Below are 20,046 nucleotides of genomic sequence, written 5' to 3'. Positions count from 1 at the left end.
TTTGCAAGTTGGGGATTTTGGGATCCTACTGAAATGCCATTCTGTTTTATCTGAGATCCTGACCTCTGCCAAGAACCCAAACTTGGGGCCTGGAGGCTTCTGCTGCAGGGCGGGGCCAGAGTTGCCAGAGGAGTGGGAGGGGAGCGGGTGTCCTGTAAGTGCAGGCGGGACAGGGGTCATCGGCCCTTGTGAATGAAAGTCCGCAGAAAGCCCTGTCGTTCCTCTGGGGCTGCAGAGCCTGCTTGAAAATTCCTGGTGAAGATGCTCGTTGTGCCGAGCTGTCTGCCATGGGCCGGCTTCCACCTTTTCTCCTCTTCCTCCTTTCTCTACCCCACATGTTTCCTGCTTTCCCTATTTTCTTGTCCTGCATGCTGCCATATCCCTTCTTCTTTTAGACCAGGGAGGAAACATCAGCAAAAAAATATCCAAAATAAAAACACTTTTCAAAAGCCTCTTGCAAAGCAGCCTTGATCAGATTCAGGTCTTTGCCTGGCACAAAATCCTCAAATGAGTTCCTCTTCACTCTGAATCAAATCCACTCCTTTCTGTGGTCCTCCAAACCTTATGGGATCTGGATACCTCTTCCACCCCGTTCCCCACTGTTAGGGTCGTCTGTCCGGATGTCCCCTGGTCCCTGGCTTCCCAGTGTCAAGAATGAGTGTTGGCATCGAGGCAAGCCGATGGCGGAGTGATCACAGACACAGAGTAATTTCATACAGTTTATCACGTAAAAGAAAGAATGAAAGGAAGGAAGGAAGCTACACAAAGCGAAAATACGTTCCAGAGAGAGTGGGACGGGTCAGTCTGCAGAATGGAGAAAGACAACAGAGGCTGAGCACGCCCTGCCTTTTATAAGCCACTAGTTTGTCCCGCCTTTCCCCGTGCAGGATTGGTTGCTGTTTCCCCCCTTTGGGGGTGATTGACGGGTTGGGGTTATATAAGAGGTCACATCACAGGTTACATAACAGGGTAGGTTATATGACAGTTTCCCTTTCTGCACATGCCTCTTTTCCAGAATTCTCCACGAAGCTCCACCCATGTTATGCTAATTAGATGGTAATGAACCTTAGGCCAGTTAAAGGTTACTAGGGACTTTTTGCCATGTATGTTCCCACCAGCGAACAGTTCCAAACTGCAGTTTGGTTCCTAGCTACAATTAGGTTCCTGCTCTCTGTCCTTAGCCACCTCCTGGCCACCCTACACCAGACCTGACACCACCACTCTCACCTCACTCGCTGGCTGCAGCCCCCTGGCTGTCTGGCTGGGCCTCGAACTTGCCCAGCACATTTCCACCTCAGGGCCTTTGCACTTGCTGTTCCTCCTGAGTGGAGCTCCCTCGCCCTGAGACACTCACACAGTTCACTGCCTCACTTCATGCAGATTTCTGTGGAAGTATCACCTGCACTGACCCCCATCCAGCCCACAACCTCCATTGTCGTCTACCTCCTTATGCTGCTGTGTCTTTCATCAGCAGCACTGCTTGATGCATTAAGTATCCACGTGTATGTCCTGTATCTGGCATACATTTCTTCCCGTCAACAATATCTGCAGCACAAGACAGGACACTATTTCATGGAGGTGTTGGTTTCATAGTGGTAATTATGGACCTAAAACTGTGCTTGGTATATGACAAGCACTCAAAACAAAATTTGCCACACAAATGCACAAGTGATTGTTGCCTCACTGAAAACATAAATCCCTGGAATATGATCTTCAGTCTTCTCTGTGTCCTCCAGCCCTGGGTTAAATTCCCTGTGAAAGTCATTCTTCTCCAAGACCAAGGGGAGAGGCTAAATGTCCTGTGAGGTGATAAAAGGCAGAGAATTTAGTTGGGATAGGTAAAGCAGAGGGTGCTGAAGCAGCAGGATAAATATTCAGTCTTCCCCCTGCCCCGTTTGTAGGTGTGCAGTTCAGTGGTGTTGAGGACTTTCACAGTGACATGCAACTGTCACCTCTAGCCATCTCCAGAACTTTTTCATTATCCCAAACTGAAACTCTGTGTTCATTAAACAATAACTCCTCATTCTCCTCCATCCCCACCGTAGCCCCTGGCAACCACCATTCTACTTTCTGTCTCTGTATAACTGACTCCTCCAGGCACCTCTTATAAGTAGCATTATACAGTATTTATTTATTTATTTATTTATTTTTTGAGACAGAGTCTCGCTTTGTTGCCCGGGCTACAGTCAGTGCCGTGGCATCAGCCTAGCTCACAGCAACCTCAAACTCCTGGGCTCAAGCGATCCTACTGCCTCAGCCTCCCGAGTAGCTGGGACTACAGGCATGTGCCACCATGCTCGGCTAATTTTTTCTATATATGTATTTTAGTTGGCCAGATAATTTCTTTCTATTTTTAGTAGAGACGGGGTCTTGCTCTTGCTCAGGCTGGTCTCGAACTCCTGACCTTGAGCGATCCACCTGCCTCGGCCTCCCAGAGTGCTGGGATTACAGGTGTGAGCCACTGCGCCCGGCAGTATTTATCCTTTTGTGTCTGGCTTATTTCACTTAGCGTAATGTCCTTGAGGTCCATCCATGTTGTAGCAGGTGTCGGAACTTCCTTCCTTTTTGAAGCTGAGGAATATTCTATTAGTGGATACACCATATTTCATTTATCCATTCTCCCATCAGTGGACTTTTGGGTTGCTTCCGCCTTCTGGCTATTGCAAATAATGCTACTATGAACATGGGTATACAAATATCTGTCCAAGTCCTTGCTTTCACTTCTTTTGGATATATACACCAAGGAGGAATTGCTGGATCATATGATAATTCTATGTTTAATTTTTTGAGGAAACACCATACTGTTTTCCACAGTGGGTGTACCATTTTACATTCCCACCAGCAGAGCATAAGTATTTTAATTTCTTCATATCCTCACCTATACTGGTTATTTTTTGTTTTTGTTTTAGTAATAGCCATCCTATTGGCTATGAAAGGGTAACTCATCATAGTTTGATTTGCATTTCCTTAATGATTAGTAGTGTTGAGCATCTTTTTATGAGCTTATTGGCCATTTGCATATCTTCTTTGGATAAATATCTATTCAAATCCTTTGCCCATTTTTTTTTTTTTTTTTTGAGACAGAGTCTCACTTTGTTGCCCAGGCTAGAGTGAGTGCCGTGGCGTCAGCCTAGCTCACAGCAACCTCAGACTCCTGGGCTTAAGCGATCCTACTGCCTCAGCCTCCCGAGGAGCTGGGACTACAGGCATGTGCCACTATGCCCGGCTAATTTTTCTACATATATTTTTAGTTGTCCAGATAGTTTCTTTCTATTTTTAGTAGAGACGGGGTCTCGCTCTTGCTCAGGCTGGTCTCGAACTCCTGACCTTGAGCGATCCACCCGCCTCGGCCTCCCAGAGTGCTAGGATTACAGGCGTGAGCCACCGCGCCCGGCCCTTTGCCCATTTTTTGATCAGTATTTTGTTGTTGTTGTTGAGCTGTAGGAATTCTTCATATATTCTGGATATTAACCCCTTGCAATATATTTGATTTGCAAATATTTTCTCCCATTCCATGGGTTGCCTTTTCACTCTGTTGATTGTGTCCTGTGATGTACAGAAATTTTAAATTTTGATGTAGTCCAATTTACCTATTTTTTCTTTTGTTGCCTGTGCTGTTGGTGTCACATGCAAGAAATCAATGCCAAATCCAATGTCATGAGGCTTTCCCCCATGTTTTCTTTTCTTTTTTTTTTTTTTTTTTTTGGAGACAGAATCTCACTCTGTTGCCTGGGCTACAGTGAGTGCCATGGCGTCAGCCTAGCTCACAGCAACCTCGAACTCCCGGGCTCAAGTGATCCTCCTGCCTCAGCCTCCCAAGTAGCTGGGACTACAGGCATGCGCTACCATACCCAGCTAATTTTTTCTATTTTTAGTTGTTTGGCTAATTTCTTTCTATTTTTAGTAGAGACAGGGTCTCACTCTTGCTCAGGGTGGTCTCGAACTCCTGACCTCGAGCGATCCTCCTGCCTCGGTCTCCCAGAGTGCTACAATTACAGGCGTGAGCCACTGCGCCCGGCCACTTAAATATGTTAACTCATAAGAGATCAGAACTAAACCGATCTACGGGCAGATGGCTTGTTTGGAAGCAGTTGTTTGGGATAATTTAAGTTACTTGGTGTTCTTTTTAGGATGGAGCTTGTCTAAATATCACCATAGTTTGTCATACCTAACAGGCACCTAATAAATACTTGTAAAATGAATTAGTGGTGAGTAGTTGATTTGCTTCTCCTGAGGAGAGACTGGCTTAGTCAGAATAGCGAACTCTCAGTGGCTCTTCACACGCAAGTAAGTACATGTTGCCTGACTGCTCTGCCTAGAAGCAAAAAACGAAAACCCACAAGTACAGCCCAGTAGCTTTTTGTTAAACTCAAGTCAGACATAAAAAGTTATTCAACTTTGGTTCCTCTGGTCCTTTTTTGTTTTGCTTTTTTAAGAATCAGTGTGTGGAAAAGGACTCTTTACGGAAGGAAAAGTTCTTTCCGTAGTAAGATGGAGGCCAGAGGAGCTGGGGAGCAGGGGCTGCCAAGAAGGGGGTGCCCATAGATGGGGCCTGAGCACTTGGCCATGGCGGTTTGAGAGAGTGTGTCTACCCTATACACAGAGTTATCTTGGCATTTGCAGAGGCACCTGGTCAGTTAATAGCTATATTTATTATTATACAAATTTAAATATAAATTTGATTTATTATGTAATTATAAGTTAATATAAATTTATAATAAATTTATATTTATACTATACTATAATAAATTTAACAGCACAGTTTTATGATCTGGAATTCTTTGCAGAGTTACCATTATTTGTTATAAAAACTTGGCCTGACAGGTGAATTTACTTAGGAGAGTGTGAAGATATTTTCTTATGATTTCTTCTAGAAGCTTTATAGTTTCAGGTTTTAATTTTTGCCTCTGGTGTAAGGTTAGATTGAGATTCTTTTTTTCCTCCCCACCATGTTTATCCAGATATTCTAGCACCATTTGTTGAAAATGCTCTATTTCCCCATTGGTACCTTGGTGCCTTTGTTAAAAAATAATTTACTGCTTATGTCAGGGTCTGTTTCTGGATTCTTTGTTCTGTTGTATGGATCTATTCACCTAATCAACCAGAGTGTTTGGGTCTTCCAAATTTGTTCTTTTTTCAAGATTGTTTTGACTATTTCAGAAAAAATAAGCTACATACTGAGAAGAAATATACATATGCATATTCTCCTACACATAGGAGGGCTGTCCAGAAAATATCCAGTCATTGTTTTGTTTTGTTTTTTTTTGTTTTTTGTTTTTTGTTTTTTTGAGACAGAGTCTCACTCTGTTGCCCAGGCTAGAGTGAGTGCTGTGGCATCAGCCTAGCTCACAGCAACCTCAAACTCCCGGGCTCAAGCGATCCTCCTGCCTCTGCCTCCCAAGTAGCTGGGACTACAGGCATGCACCACCATGCCCGGCTAATTTTTTCTATATATATATTTTTAGCTGTCCATATAATTTCTTTCTACTTTTAGTAGAGATGGGGTCTCGCTCTTGCTCAGGCTGATCTCGAACTCCTGAGCTCAAACGATCCGCCCACCTCGGCCTCCCAGAGTGCTAGGATTACAGGCGTGAGCCACCGCGCCCGGCCCAGTCATTGTTAATATCATGAGAATGGTTATACAGCTGGATACTTTCCAGACAGCCCTGGTATATATGTGCACATACACGCATATGTATATGACAAGAGTTTTATCTGAAATATATGAATAACTCCTACAACTCAGTAGTACAAAATTTTAAATGGACGAAAGACTGGACGTCACTCATTAAAAAAGATGTCCCAATGCTCATAAGCACATGGAAAGATTCTCACTAACAGTAGTTACTCAGATGCTTGTGGATGGACCGCTCTCACCACTGGTCTTCCCTTCCAGGCTAAAGTCATCATCGGACTGGCCTTCGACTGCGTGGACAAGATGGTTTACTGGACAGACATCAGTGAGCCTTCCATTGGAAGAGCCAGTCTACATGGCGGAGAGCCAACCACCATCATTCGGCAAGGTAGGCCAACAAATATTTTTCTTTTTTGGTTTTGCATCTAGCAGCCCCAGTGGCTCTTGGCAGAAGGCAGAGTTTGGAGCATGTGGTTGCTCACAGGATGGTGCTTTGAGAGGGGCCAGGTCCCCTGCCTCAAAGCGCCACCCTTACCAGCTCCCCTGAAGGGTCATCCGAGAGCTTATCATTAAATCATGAACACCTTAGTTGAGATTTGTTTTGGAGAATAAAATCGAAACAGAGCACGTGCCCATGCCTCTCTCTGAAAGCTCATGTTGTCAGTTTCCATGAACAATAAAAGCCAAACCCACCATCCAGTTTTTTTGCTTTTTGTTCTTGAGACAGGGTTTTGCTGTGTCACCCAGGCTGGAGTGTAGTGGCATGATCATAGCTCACTGCAACCTCAAACTCCTGGGCTCAAGTGATCCTCCTGCCTCAGCCTCCCAACTGGTGTGTGCCACCATGCCTGGTTAAGTTTGTAATTTTTTGTAGAGATGGGGTCTCATTATGTTGCCCAGGCTGATCTCGGCCATCCAGTTTTAATACATATTTCTGCCTCTGGTCGTTGAGCCTAGAATTGATTCTCAGAGTGTCTGTCCCACGATGTGCTCCATTAGGGGTTTCCCAAAGGCAACAGGCGGTGAATCATAAAGTCGGGAGGGCTGCAAGCATATTGCCAAATACTGACCCCGAGAGTCAAGTCTATTCGCAAATCAGTTGTCGAGTTAAAGGATTGTCATTTCAACCTGTAACGCCATGGGGTGAGGGGTGGTATCTCTTCTTCTCTACCTCGTTCCCACAGTGCTTGCTCCGATGGCCTGTGCCAGAGCAGCACAGCAAGGCGGGCTGAACTTCCACAGACATTTCTCAGTTTTTGTTGCATGACTATGATAAAGTACACAGAGATTTGGCACAGCCTGGCTTCGACATTGACCTGAATTCCTTAACTTAAGAATGCAAATTTAAGCCAAAGACACTATGCATTATTTTAATGCCTACATTTAACAAATCAAGACTGTTTTACATGAGCATATTTTATCCAGACTAAAGACCATTGCAATAGAAATCCAAGGACCTGTCAAAATTCCCCTGGACCAAAAAGGTCAAGTATTACACGTTGCTCAAGTAAGTCAGTGACTCATTTGCTGACTTGAAGATGATATTCTCACTCAGAAGACACTGTCACGCTGATGACATTGGTTGTGTGAAGTCATCTTGCTTCCTCTGCAAAATATTCAAGTCAGAGATACATCTTTAAAATAGAGGAGCCTTATTTTGTATTTCTTTTTTTTTTCTTTTTTTTTTTTTTTGAGACGGAGTCCTGTTCTGTTGCCTGGGCTAGAGTGAGTGCTGTGGCGTCAGCCTAGCTCACAGCAACCTCAAACTCCTGGGCTCAAGCGATCCTCCTGCCTCAGCCTCCTGAGTAGCTGGGACTACAGGCATGCGCCACCATGCCCAGCTAATTTTTTTCTATATACTTTTTTAGCTGTCCATATAATTTCTTTCTGTTTTTAGTAGAGACGGGGGTCTCGCTCTTGCTCAGGCTGGTCTCGAACTCCTGAGCTCAAACAATCCTCCCACCTTGGCCTCCCAGAGTGCTAGGATTACAGGTGTGAGCCACCGTGCCCAGCCAAGGGAAATATTTTATTACTTTGTAAATCTCTCCTTTGGGTTTGAAGAATAAAGACCTTGTTCTAGTGTGGTTTCTAATTCTTAATAAACTCCCTCTGGCAGGGCTTCTTTCTGAGGGCTCTGATCATCTTAGGGATCCAGTGAAGGCTGACACAAAGGGGACTGGGGGTCGGAATTGCTTGTATATTGACCAAAGAACACAGTATTGCGACGATTTCCTCGTACCCCAGATCCCGCAGGTAGGGTAGCCTTTTCCCCTAACTGCTCACCCTTCAGCTCTACTAAATGACCTTCAATCCTCTAGTTGGTGCAGGGGGAAGAATCCTAAGTGATATCAATAAAACCCAAATTGTCATTTTTTTAAAAAAATATATATATAGTCAGAAAACATTGCAGTTTTGAACTTCTAGTATAGTTAGATGGATACTGAGGGTTCACATTGAAGGCTCATGTCAACCAGCGGCGACCGTTGGTTTGAAACGCAGTTGCTATAACCCAGTAGAGACTTACGGCGGTTTTATCTGTAATCGCTGACACCTGTTCTTTGTGCCCCTTACACTTGTATAAAAGTAACAGCCATGATTTCTTGAAAAATATCATTTCTCTGAAATGACCTTTTCCCCCATAATTAATGAATAAGATAGATCTGTTTGTCCCATTATCCGTCTTAAGGTCTTTCTCTGCTTCCCCTCTGCCTGTGCGGTGAGCTCTAAGCTCGTTAACGTGGCATCCTAACCTCCTCTCTGGCCACTCCCTCACCCTCATGGGCCCCAGCCATATAAACTTACATACGGGTCACTTCAAGCCACGTCCAGGCTTCCTTTTACCTGTGTGCTGGTCCTGCCACCTGGAGCACCCTGATCCAGGATCCTTGCCTGACAAACTGCTATGGGTCCTTCAGAAGCCAGCTTCGAGAGGTGTCACCACCCCAGGAGTCCTTCCCTGGTCTCCCCGGACTGGATCCAACATCCCTCTCCAGCTCCCGCAGAACCTGGGGCCCAGTGTGGATTGTGATTGACCGCGGGCTCCTTGGAGGCTGGGGCCACAGCTTGGTCACCGTCGCTGTGCTGGTTCCCAACACAGCGCACGGTGAGGGGAGTGAATGAGGGGCATTTTCAAATGTGTCACTTTGAAGTTGCTTATCTTAAAAACAACAAGTGGCCGGGCGCGGTGGCTCACGCCTGTAATCCTAGCACTCTGAGAGGCCGAGGCAGGTGGATTGCTCGAGGTCAGGAGTTCCGAGACCAGCCTGAGCAAGAGTGAGACCCCTGTCTCTACTAAAAACAGAAAGAAATTATCTGGCCAACTAAAATATATATATAGAAAAAATTAGCCAGGCATGTTGGTGCATGCCTGTAGTCCCACCTACTTGGGAGGCTGAGGCAGTAGGATCACTTGAGCCTAGGAGTTTGAGGTTGCTGTGAGCTAGGCTGACGCCACGGCACTGACTGTAGCCCGGGCAACAGAGTGAGACTCTGTCTCAAAAAAAAAAAAAAAAAAACAACAAGCATTTCACGTTCCCATTTGGTTTCCCAAAGTCCAAGGATTGGGAAATAGCACTGAGGAATCAGAAAAACCTCATCTCACCCTCCTTTAGAGGGGAAAAAAAAATCAGAGGAGCTGTGTGTTTGGTTCTAGATCTTGGAAGTCCGGAAGGCATCGCCCTTGACCACCTTGGCCGCAACATCTTCTGGACGGATTCCCACCTGGATCGAATAGAAGTCGCAAAGCTGGACGGCACCTTGCGCCGGGTGCTCTTCGAGACGGATTTGGTGAATCCCAGAGGCATCGTCACGGACTCCATGAGAGGGTATCTCCACATAAATATGCGTGTGCTTCTATTCTGTGTGCGTCTGCCCTTTTAGATATGCCCAGAGATGGGGCTCTGACTCCAGCGTTGCTCTCCCACAGGGAATGAGTGCAGGGTGGGCGAGTCTACACTTGGGGATGTGTAGACATCCACGGCGAAAGGCCAGAACATTTATTACAATGTGGACTTGATACCATGTTCCACTTTCAAACCTCTTACCAAGAGGCTTTGTAAGTTGACAGCTCAGAAATTGGCTATTTTCCATGTGGGTTGAATGTGGATCAACACTCAAGTTGTGTCGACTCCAGAAGAGCATCAGGGTGGCCTAATCGTACCCCTGGGACTCCTTCTCGTGGCAGCCCCAGCTCGAACATTCCGGAGACTTCTTCCTGTGCGTTTCTCAGCACATCAGTGCTTTCACTTCCCCTCTCCTTGCTGCAAACTCTGAATCTCACGCACCAGGCCCTCGGCTCCTGGACACTTGGATTCCTTCTCTTTGGGCCCACGTCCCTTGTTTTGTGGCCACTCAGCCCCCTCCCTAATGACAGGTGCTTTGACCTCTGCCTCTGCCAGCATCTGTGTCCGGCCTTAGTCCTGTCCCCTGGGTCTGCTGTGCCCGGTGTGTGGGGCAGCATGTGGGGATTTCTCACCTGTTTATGTCAGTTGTGGCGTTTTGTTTTATTTTGTTTTGTTAACAGCGTTATTGAGATATAATGTGTCAGTTACGTTAAAGGGAACTAACTGAATTTGTTAATAACAGAATAACGAGATTCAAGTGAGTAACCAAATCCAAGTGTCCTTGCAAAAGAACACGTGTCTTGTCCCCTCCAGACCCTTTGTAGCTGTTCTGTGTTTTCCTGTCTCCTAGTCTCTTTTCAAGTGTTTTTCATAAACTTTTTCTCATGCATCTTTAATATTCCTCTTCCTCTTTCCCCTCCTTTTCCTCCTCCAGGAACCTTTACTGGACAGATTGGAACAGAGATAACCCCAAAATCGAAACTTCCTACATGGATGGCACGAACCGGAGGATCCTGGTGCAGGAGGACCTGGGCTTGCCCAACGGGCTGACCTTTGACGCGTTCTCATCTCAGCTCTGCTGGGTGGATGCAGGTGACAGAAAGCTTGGCGCTGGCCAGGGAGGGTTCTCAGTCTTCTGAGTCACAGTTGAGAAACCATAGTCCTCGGGCCAAATCTAACCAGCCACCTGTTTTTGTAAAACCCGGAAGCTAAGAACAGTTTTTAAATTTTTCAATGTTACAGTTTAACTCCTTATATAAATAACCTGCATATGGTCCTTGGTTTTGCCTCCCGGGCCATGAAACCTAAAATACTTACCATCTGGCCCTTTAAGAAAAAGTTGGCTGACCCCCTGTTCTAAGTGGCACGATACAGAGCCGGCAGTCACCCCGATACCTATTAAGCAGTTCACAGCTTGCATCCCCATAGCTTCCTCTTGTCCCCAAGGCCTTAGGCAGGACTTTGAGCCAAGGAAGGGAAAGTAAGAGCAGCTCACATGCAGTCCCTGAGGTGTGGCCCTGCCTCGGTGGATGTGGGGTGTCCCTCAGGCTGGGGATGTGGGCAGGAGGCTCGGCCAGGAAGGAACGTGAGTTCTGTTCCAGACATGACGTCAGGTACCACGGGGGACGCAGAGACTCTGAGATGTGGTCCCCGTCTACTTAAAACAAGGCACGGGACCTAAACCCTTGAATGAATACACAAGCCTTGAGTTGCAGTCAGCACGCAGGCATGGTCCAGGCTGTGTGCAGCTGCTAACCAGGGGTGCAGTTTAGCAGTTGTTATAGGCTCCAGATTCAGGAAGGAGGCTCTGGAGAGGCTTCCTGGAGGAGGGGCTCAGGCAAGAGCTGGAAGATGGCATAGTTCTTGCTAAGGGAAAGGAGGCCCGGGGAACAGAGCAGGCCAGACACCTGCTGCTCCAAGAACGGCTGAAACAAGGTGCAGTTCCTCTGTCCTGGCTCATGTCTCCCCAGCAGCACCAAGACGGGAGGAAGAGACACCTTGCCAGTTTTTAAGAGCAAGCTCCGTGCGTTCTCTAGGATTTGTCGTTGTAAAGCTAAATTTCTCCCACTCTTGCCCTTGTTACTCTCGTTTTTTGATACAAAGGGGCCATTTCTTGCATGAACAATGAACATCTTGTTTTCGCTTCACACAGGCACCAACCGGGCGGAATGCCTGAACCCCAGTCAGCCCAGCAGACGCAAGGTTCTCGAAGGACTGCAGTACCCTTTCGCTGTGACGAGCTATGGGAAGAATCTGTACTACACAGACTGGAAGACGTATGTCAGCTGCGGCCACCGCTGGGCCGGCTGGCCTGTCCTCCCACTCTGCTTCTGGGAGGCCGGGCCCGTCCCATCTGGCCTCTTGTCTTGGCCTTCAAGCCTCCAGAGACGTCCACTGTCCCTCACCCTTCTGGTTGGCAGGAGATGAGAGAGGGGGGTGAAGAAGGAAGGAGAGTGAGGCCCCTCGGGGAGCAGAGGAGGTGCCATTTGTCATCTGGACTCTCCTGCCTGGGCAGTTTCGAGTCTGTAAACTTGGACTTGCTGAGCGTGTCTGTTCTTTCCCTGGGAGCTGGCCCAGGGTCACTTGGCTGGTGGGCTCCATGCCCACTTCATGCCCCTGCTTCATCATACACTAGTTCTTAAACTGCAATATTCCCACAGCCCCTTCGTAACAAGCCCTTTCTACAAAAGGAGGGGTTAAGCCAAGGAGGCAGCTGGCCAGGGACATCTGTACTGAAAGTCCATTTCTTTCTTAGGATTTAGAGTGAGACGGCAGAGCTAGCTGATCTTTATCCTTTTATAAAAAGCCAGAGAAATGCAGGCTAGAGGAGGAGGGAGGGATGTCTAGGAAGCGAGGCCACTGTGTCTGTGTATGACCTCCAGTTCATCCCCACACGAGGCTGTCCTGTTCAAGCCATCAGATATATTTCACCTTCTGCCCTTTGGTGCTTTGTAGGAATTCCGTGGTTGCTGTGGATCTCGCTATTTCCAAAGAGACGGATGCCTTCCACCCCCACAAGCAGACCCGGCTGTATGGCATCGCCACAGCTCTGTCTCAGTGTCCTCAAGGTAACTTCACCTGTGCTGTTAGTGTTAGGGGACGTGGGGCACCCTGAGGCTCAGAGCCCACACTCTGGCTTCTACCTGTGTGGCCACCGGTAGCCCTGATCACGTTCTAGGAGAGATGCAGTCCCTTCCCTCAAGGGTCTTCTTTAGTGGGTGAACCAGATAAACAAACAGAAAGTGTTAGGTCATGAAATGGACAAGGTGAGGAAAGCACTGAGCCCTGGGCTGGGTCTAGAAGTACACGGTCTTCAGGTTCCAAATAGGAATATTAATGTTAGGACCCCTGCTGCTTTGAAAAGTCCATCCATTTTGCCTAACAGCAACAACAATAATAAACAAGAAGAATTGCAAACGTATGTATGGTACTTACTGTGAGCTAGGAACTTTACATATATCAACTCACTTAGAGTTCTGAGCACTTTGTATTCATCAGCTCATTTCATCCCCATAGCAGCCCCATGAGGAAGGGGCTATAATTGTGTCCATTTTATAAATAAGGAAACTGAAGCAACTTGTTCAAGGTCATGTAGCTCACAGGGGCGAGTCCAGGCAGCCTGGCTCCAGAGTCTGCGCTGTGCTGCCTCTCAAAGTCCTTTCCCCCACCCCCTTTCCTTCTCAGCTTGCCTCCTCTCCCCCAGTCAGTGTTAGGCCAAGTATGCAAGCTAGATAGGACTTTGTACTTTAAAATTCCAACTCCGTGTTATGATCAGAGCTGGAGAAACCTCCCTGAGATCCTTAGTGGTAAATCTGCAGAGCCCCCAAATCGGGTGTTAGTGTTTTTCCCTGTCTGGTTCAATGATGAGGAAACAAACAACAGATCGGCTTAGCTGACTGCCTAGTACAGTGTTTCCCGTTTCCCTGGAGCCCTCGCGAGCTTGGCTTTTTGGAAACCAAAAAGGGGGTCACACAGTAGGAGGCCACTGTCTTGGATGGCTGTGGAGTTGGGTCTGAAAGGCGGCTATTGAACTGATTTCTGCCTTTTCCAGGTCACAACTACTGCTCAGTGAACAATGGTGGCTGCACCCACCTCTGCTTGGCCACCCCAGGTAGCAGGACCTGCCGTTGCCCTGACAACACCCTAGGAGTTGACTGTATCGAACGGAAATGAAGACACCAGTGCCTTGTTCCCTTTCCAAGTATTTCACAGCAATCCCTACTTGAAACTACCTGGTCTAGACTGAAAATTGTCCTCTGGCTTAGTTGGCCACTAGGTCCAGGTCTAGCCCAGCCTGAGCCCCAACAACTTTTCCCTCACTGTTCCCCAATATGTGCACCCTGGACTTCTGGGATGGAAAAGTCTCTACCACTACAATAGGACAGAACCCCCACCCCTACCCCAAACCCCAAGTGTCAGACAAGATTATTCAGCCCTGGGTGAGGATTATGTGCCCATCTCAGTGCCCTGGACCTTTTCCCAATCCTAGCCCCTCAGTGGTAAGCAGAACCTCCCAGGTCTGAGTTGCCCCCTTCCCTGTGGCCTTATGAGCTCAGCCTCCCTCTGAGGCACCCACCATCCTGTCAGCTCCTTGACATACCAGCCAGGGCCTGAGCAGGCAAGGTTGGGAGTGAAGGAGGGTGTTAGCTCTCTTACACTTTTTCTCTTGGTGCTCTGATTTCCCTCTTTATACTCCCATTGTTTTACTCCCCAGTTCTTCATCCTGTCCAAGATCCCCATTATAGTGATCAAGTTCTGCCTTTTGATCTACACCTCCCACATCCTAGGGATATGTAAGTATTTGGTGGATGATAACGAGAAGCCCCTCCCAGATAGGATATTTGTTTTTGAGCTGTAGGGTATTGGCATTTGGTAGTCAAAGGCTTAAGTCAAAGGAGTGTCCATTGGTAGGAATTTCAAGGTATAGAGTCAGAAATGTGAGGATAGGGAATTATTATGATGTGCCTTAAGTTTTTCCAAAGATTATCAAATTATTCCTCTTTGCCCACAACACCTGCATACCAGCTTCTGGTCTCTGATGTTGTGCTGGTCTTCAGCCCCACTGCTGGCACCAATGCCCAGCTTCCTCATAGACACCCATTTGAGACAGCGGCTGGGGCTGGTACTGACTGGGTGATGATCCACCACAATCCCTCACCTCACCTCTGGCCTCCACTCCTGAGAACCAATTTACATTCAACCATGAATTCATGCCTCCTTTGTTTCTCCCTCTATCTGTGCCCTTTGCTGGCTGTATTCTCATCTAAAGACACAATCCAGGAAGAATGAATTGAATATTTATACTAATGGTCCAGATCTTGTTTATTGTTCATTGGTAGAAAGGAACCATTGCCACATTTCATGTTTATGTTGCTACAATTTGTTTAGAAAACATCTCCTCACTATGTCAGTAGCTAGTGTTATCTTTTTATCAACTGCTTCCCAGAGTCCTAAAACAATAGAAATTTTGAAGTGGAAGTTGAGCAAAAGGACTTTGAGTCAGTAAAGGATGGGGTAAGGGAATACAGAAGACTCAATGAAAACTATCACAAAGAGATTGATCAAGAACAGGAATAGAAAACTCAAGAGGAAGAGGTAGGGAAGGGGATTTAAGAACAGCAATAAGAAAAACTGTTAAGTAACTCCAAAGAGAAAATGGTACATTTTGCCAAAGAACACTTATACTTGAGGACATGGAAAAATTTTTTTATATTCTCCTTAAGGAAGAGATCCCTCCTTTTTTCGTCAGACCTCGGTACACTCAGCCCCTCCACTCTGCCCCCTTCTGTCTTTGTCCTCACCTTGCTTCTGCAGTACATTGGAGCCTGAATTGGGAGAGAGTCTTTTGAATAATTGGAGTTTGTCTTGAGAGGCCATTTTGGCCCCAAGAATTACAAGATTTGGGGAACATTTAGGTCTTTTATACTGCCCAACCCCATAAATTAGTCTCACTTTCTTTTTGTATTTATCATTCCATATCAAGCCCTCTATATCAAATGTTCAACATGACTTTATATAATTTTTATAATTATTTTATTCATTTTATTAGATTTATTCTAAAATTTTAGAAATAATAAATTCTTAAACTGTGGAAACCACTGAAGGTGCTTATTAACTGTTCTCCCAGATTTGTACAAGTATAGGAGGAGTCTTTTGGGTTTACAGCTGTACAAATATTAGTGTGGAAAATAAATTTTTTTTTGTTAAAAAGAAAATCTTTCTCTCTCTTTTTTGAATGAAGAGATTTAACATTGGGATGATACCATGATGGAAAGATGGCAGCCATTTAATAATCTGTAAAACCCATGGAACCCAGAGACTCTTACACTAATATTGTGAGGGACAGTAAGTTTCTCATGCCAGTGCACAAAAGACTTATGGGCTTATAATTGACTTAAAAATAAATAGGTCAGGCCGGGCGCGGTGGCTCACGCCTGTAATCCTAGCACTCTGGGAGGCCGAGGCGGGCGGATCGCTTGAGGTCAGGAGTTCGAGACCAGCCTGAGCAAGAGCGAGACCCCGTCTCTACTAAAAATGGAAAGAAATTATCTGGACAGCTAAAAATATATAGAAATAAAATTAGCCAGACATGGTGGCGCATGCCTGTAGTCCCAGCTACTCGGGAGGCTGAGGCAGGAGGATCCCTTGAGCTCAGGAGTTTGAGGTTGCTGTGAGCTAGGCTGACGCCACAGCACTCACTCTAGCCTGGGCAACAGAGTGAGACTCTGTCTCAAAAAAAAAAAAAATAAATAAATAAATAAATAAAATAAATAGGTCATAGATCCCAAACCACCCTTTTGGACATTGTTTTTATTTTTTAGAAAAATCTATCTACAGGCAATAGGAAATGATTTCTGATTCAGCCCTGAAGATGAGTTGTGTTTTTTCCTCTCCTCACCTCCAGAAGGAAGAAAGACACTTTCCTGACACTGGCCATGGAGTGAGACCCCTGGTGTGTTCTAAGCTGCCACTGGGAGGCAGTGCCACTCATGCTGGCCCCTGGGGGATGAAAATGGCCTCTAACTTGGACAGAGTGAAGGGGGCTCAGAGGTTGCAGGAATCAGGTGCTCAGAGCTCATTGCAGAGAAGGGAATTGGCACCATCAGTGGAAGCAATGTGCAGACCACCAATGCGAATTTCTTGAAAGGGACAACTTATTTATATTAAGGCCAATACTTCCAGTATTTTCTTCTGGCCATAAAGCCTAGTTACCTAAAGATGACATCAGGGAAGATGGTGGAAATGGGAAACTCCAGGAATCCATTCCTCCATCACAACAGTTGAACTGGCAAGAGCTGTCTGAAGCAACAGAATAGTTGCTGGGTCTTCAAGGACATTTACAGCACCCAGGAGAGAGCTTGATGGCGAGGCTAATCAATTTCGGTCAATTTCAGCTTTCCCTTAGTAGTGACTACCATCCCATCACTCAGCCCCATGACAGGCAACTGTGAGGACTGGAGCCAGGTTGGGCAAGAAGGACCTAGTTTTTCTACAACCAAGATTGTGAGTTCTGATCACTGATCCCTGTGATTTTGATAATTGGGGGGCCAGCACATAGGGAAAGATTTTCATGACATTGGATTTGGCAATGATTTCTTAGACATGACATCAAAAGTACAAGCAATAAAAGAAAAAAAGAGAGAAATTGGACCTCATCAAAATTAAAAACATTTGTGCATCAAAGGATACTATCAAGAGAGTGAAAAGATAGCCCATGGAATAGGAGAAAATGTATGCTATATCTGATAAGGAATTAATATCCAAAATATATAAAGAACTACAGCTCAACAACAACCAAAAAACGCACTTCAAAAATGAGTAAAGATTTGAATTCACATTTCTGCAAAGAAGATATACCAACGGTCAATAAGCACATGAAAAGATGCTGAACATTACTACTCATCAGGGAAATGCAAATCAAAACCACAATTGATACCACTTCACACTCATTAAGATGGTTGTTATCAAAAAACAAACAAGTGTTGGAGAGAATGTGGGAAATTGGAACCTTTGTCCATTGCTGGTGGGAATGTAAAGTGGCGTGTCACTGAGCCGTGGCCTTACTGCCTGACATGCATAGAAGCCAATGTGATGGCACTAGCTTTTGAGAAAAGAAAAAGCTTTATTGTAAGGTTGACCAATGAGGAGACAAGAGGCAATGCTCAAATATGGCTCCCTGGGCTGGGGTCTGGGGGCAGGTTTTACAGGAAGAGAATATGAAGGAGATAGGAAAATGCAACGGGGCATGGTTTGATTGGGTTATACAGAGAGACAGTGCAGGGTCCTTGGGTCTAAAGTTCATGTGCAAAAAACCAGGGCACCCCTTGCTTCTTAATTTGGTCAGTGCTCCTCAGTCTGGGTGCTGAGGTTCTCCGTGTGCGGTTGACTTTTGCATTCCCACCAGCTCCAGGGTCAGTACCTGGGCACACTTGTTCGTCTGCACATGCTCAGGTTTACATGACTTGCAACGTGGGAGTCTGTTGCAACTGAAAAACAACTAACTCGTCATCCTGCTATTGACAAAGTTGAACCAGTTGGAACCGGTTCTGTGGGTACCGATGCACATTCCGTGGAAGACAGTTTGGTGGTTCCTCAAAAAGTTGAATATATAATAGAATTACCATAGGATCCAGTGATTCCACTCATAATATACCCCAAAAGAATTAAAAGCAAGGGCTGCAGATACTCGTGTGCTAATGTTCATTGCAGCGTTATTCACTGTAGCCAAAAGGTGGAAACGACACAAGTGTCCGTCAACAGATGAATGGATAAACAAAATGTGATAGGTACATGCAGTGGAATATTATTTAGCTTAAAAAGGAATGAAGTTCTGACGCATGCTACAACATGGATGAACCCTGAGGACACGATACTATGTGAAATAAGCCAGATACAAAGGCATAAATATAGAATCCCACTTCTATGAGGCATCAAGAATAGACCAGTTCACAGAAATTGAAAGTAGATTGGAGGTTACCAGGGGCCGTGGGAAATCGGAGTGGAGAGTTATTGTTCAGTGGTTACAGAGCTATTGTTTGGGGTAATGAAAAGTTTTGGAAATAGATAGTGGTGATGGTTGTACAATATAATATTGTGAATGTAATTAATGCCACTGAATTGTACACTTAAAAATGGCTAACATGGCAAATTTCATGTTCTATATATTCTACCACAATTTTAAAAATCAATAATGTAATATACCAAAAACCATTGCATGTACACTCTGGGTAAATTGTATGGCGTGTGAATTAGTAATATAGCTCAATAAAGCTGGTTTATTAAGAAATCAGTATAATTAAAGAAGAAACCAAAACCCGTAATTACCTAAGATTGGCAGAATGCTGATCATTGTTCTACACAGCTGGCTGAATCCTCAAGATTTCAAGGTGCTGCGGTGAAGGAGCTTTGCAGATGGAATTAATATTGCTAATTAGCTGACCTTAAAACAGGGAAATTATCTTGAATTATCAAAGCGGACCCTTAAAAACAGGCGAAGAAGTCAGGAGAATGAGAGACAGGCAAGAACGGAAGCAGAGGGATGAGGAGGAAACTAAGAGGGACCCGACCCGCCTTGCTGGCTTCGGAGACGGAGGAAGGGAGTCCTGAGACAAGGGAAAAGGTACCTTCTAGAAGCCGAGAGCAACTCCCAGCTGACAACCTACACATAGGGACCTCAGTCCTACACCTGCAAGGAACTGGGTTCTGCCACGACCTGACTGCGGGCCTGGAAGCGGATTTACCCCCAGAGCGTCCAGAAAGGAATGGCTGCCACCGGGATTTCGGCCCAGTGAGACTGTACTCAGAGCACCCAGGTGAGCCACGCTGTGCTGGACTTCTGACCTGCAGAACCGTGACGTAATAATGGGTGTTGGTTTAGGTCGCTACATTGCTGGTGATCTGCTACTCAGCGGGAGAGAGCTAACACCCTGGTTGCAGCTGGTGTGTCGGTACAGGGATTATGCTGGAAAACTTCCGTGTGTCTGTCTGCCCTCCCCACCCGATCTGGGCCGCGGGAGGATGACGTCTGCGGCCTCTTGCTTCGTAGAGAGGAGAGTGAGACCTGTTGTCCCTTGCCCAGCTCACCCCGAGGTCACAGCCCCACTTGAGGTGTCCCTCTCTGCACACACTGTGCCAGTGTCGCAGGAACCACGCCCTGCCCTAGTGTCCGGCCTTGGGGAGCTGACAGGCCCCTAGTGCCCTCTCGGGCTGCTCCATTCCTTTCAAGCTCCCCACACCCCCGCCCCCAGCCACCGCTAAGCCTCGCCGGAATCATCCAAACTTGAGTTCCTCTGTTTTTTGTTCAGACCCTGAGACAGGAGTTCGTAACTACCATCTCCACTTTTGAGTATGTTTGGTAAAAATTTCTACCGTTTAGTGTGTCCTTCCACACTAAAAAGCTATCTCACAATCACATCTCACGTGTATCAGCATACGCATTAGTTACTAACAGGTGCGGATTACACAGGTGTACCAGAAAGGTACCCAAAAGTCATACCAAGAAAGCGTTTATTTTGTTAGCTCATTTTGATTTTTCAGACTTGGAGCCTCACAATGGCAGACAAGTGCATC

The 20,046-nt window shown here is 46.1% G+C and overlaps 1 protein-coding gene across 1 annotated transcript in view; it reads left to right on the top strand.

The window, feature by feature from the left end:
- NID1 (nidogen 1) overlaps nt 1-15,678 on the top strand; it is a 75,693-nt gene extending 60,015 nt beyond the window's left edge. Inside the window, exons 15-20 of the mRNA XM_069484566.1 lie at nt 5,897-6,023; nt 9,288-9,459; nt 10,412-10,569; nt 11,630-11,753; nt 12,433-12,545; nt 13,529-15,678. Of these exons, the coding sequence (XP_069340667.1) occupies nt 5,897-6,023; nt 9,288-9,459; nt 10,412-10,569; nt 11,630-11,753; nt 12,433-12,545; nt 13,529-13,650 (816 nt within the window). The 3' untranslated portion in view covers nt 13,651-15,678. The remainder of the gene's footprint in view (nt 1-5,896; nt 6,024-9,287; nt 9,460-10,411; nt 10,570-11,629; nt 11,754-12,432; nt 12,546-13,528) is intronic.
- Nucleotides 15,679-20,046: the final 4,368 nt, after the last annotated feature.

Source organism: Eulemur rufifrons, chromosome 11 (assembly GCF_041146395.1).
Source record: "Eulemur rufifrons isolate Redbay chromosome 11, OSU_ERuf_1, whole genome shotgun sequence".
Lineage (NCBI taxonomy): Eukaryota > Metazoa > Chordata > Mammalia > Primates > Lemuridae > Eulemur > Eulemur rufifrons.
Note: the sequence above shows the minus strand (reverse complement) of the source record. Positions and strands in the feature narration are given on the sequence as shown.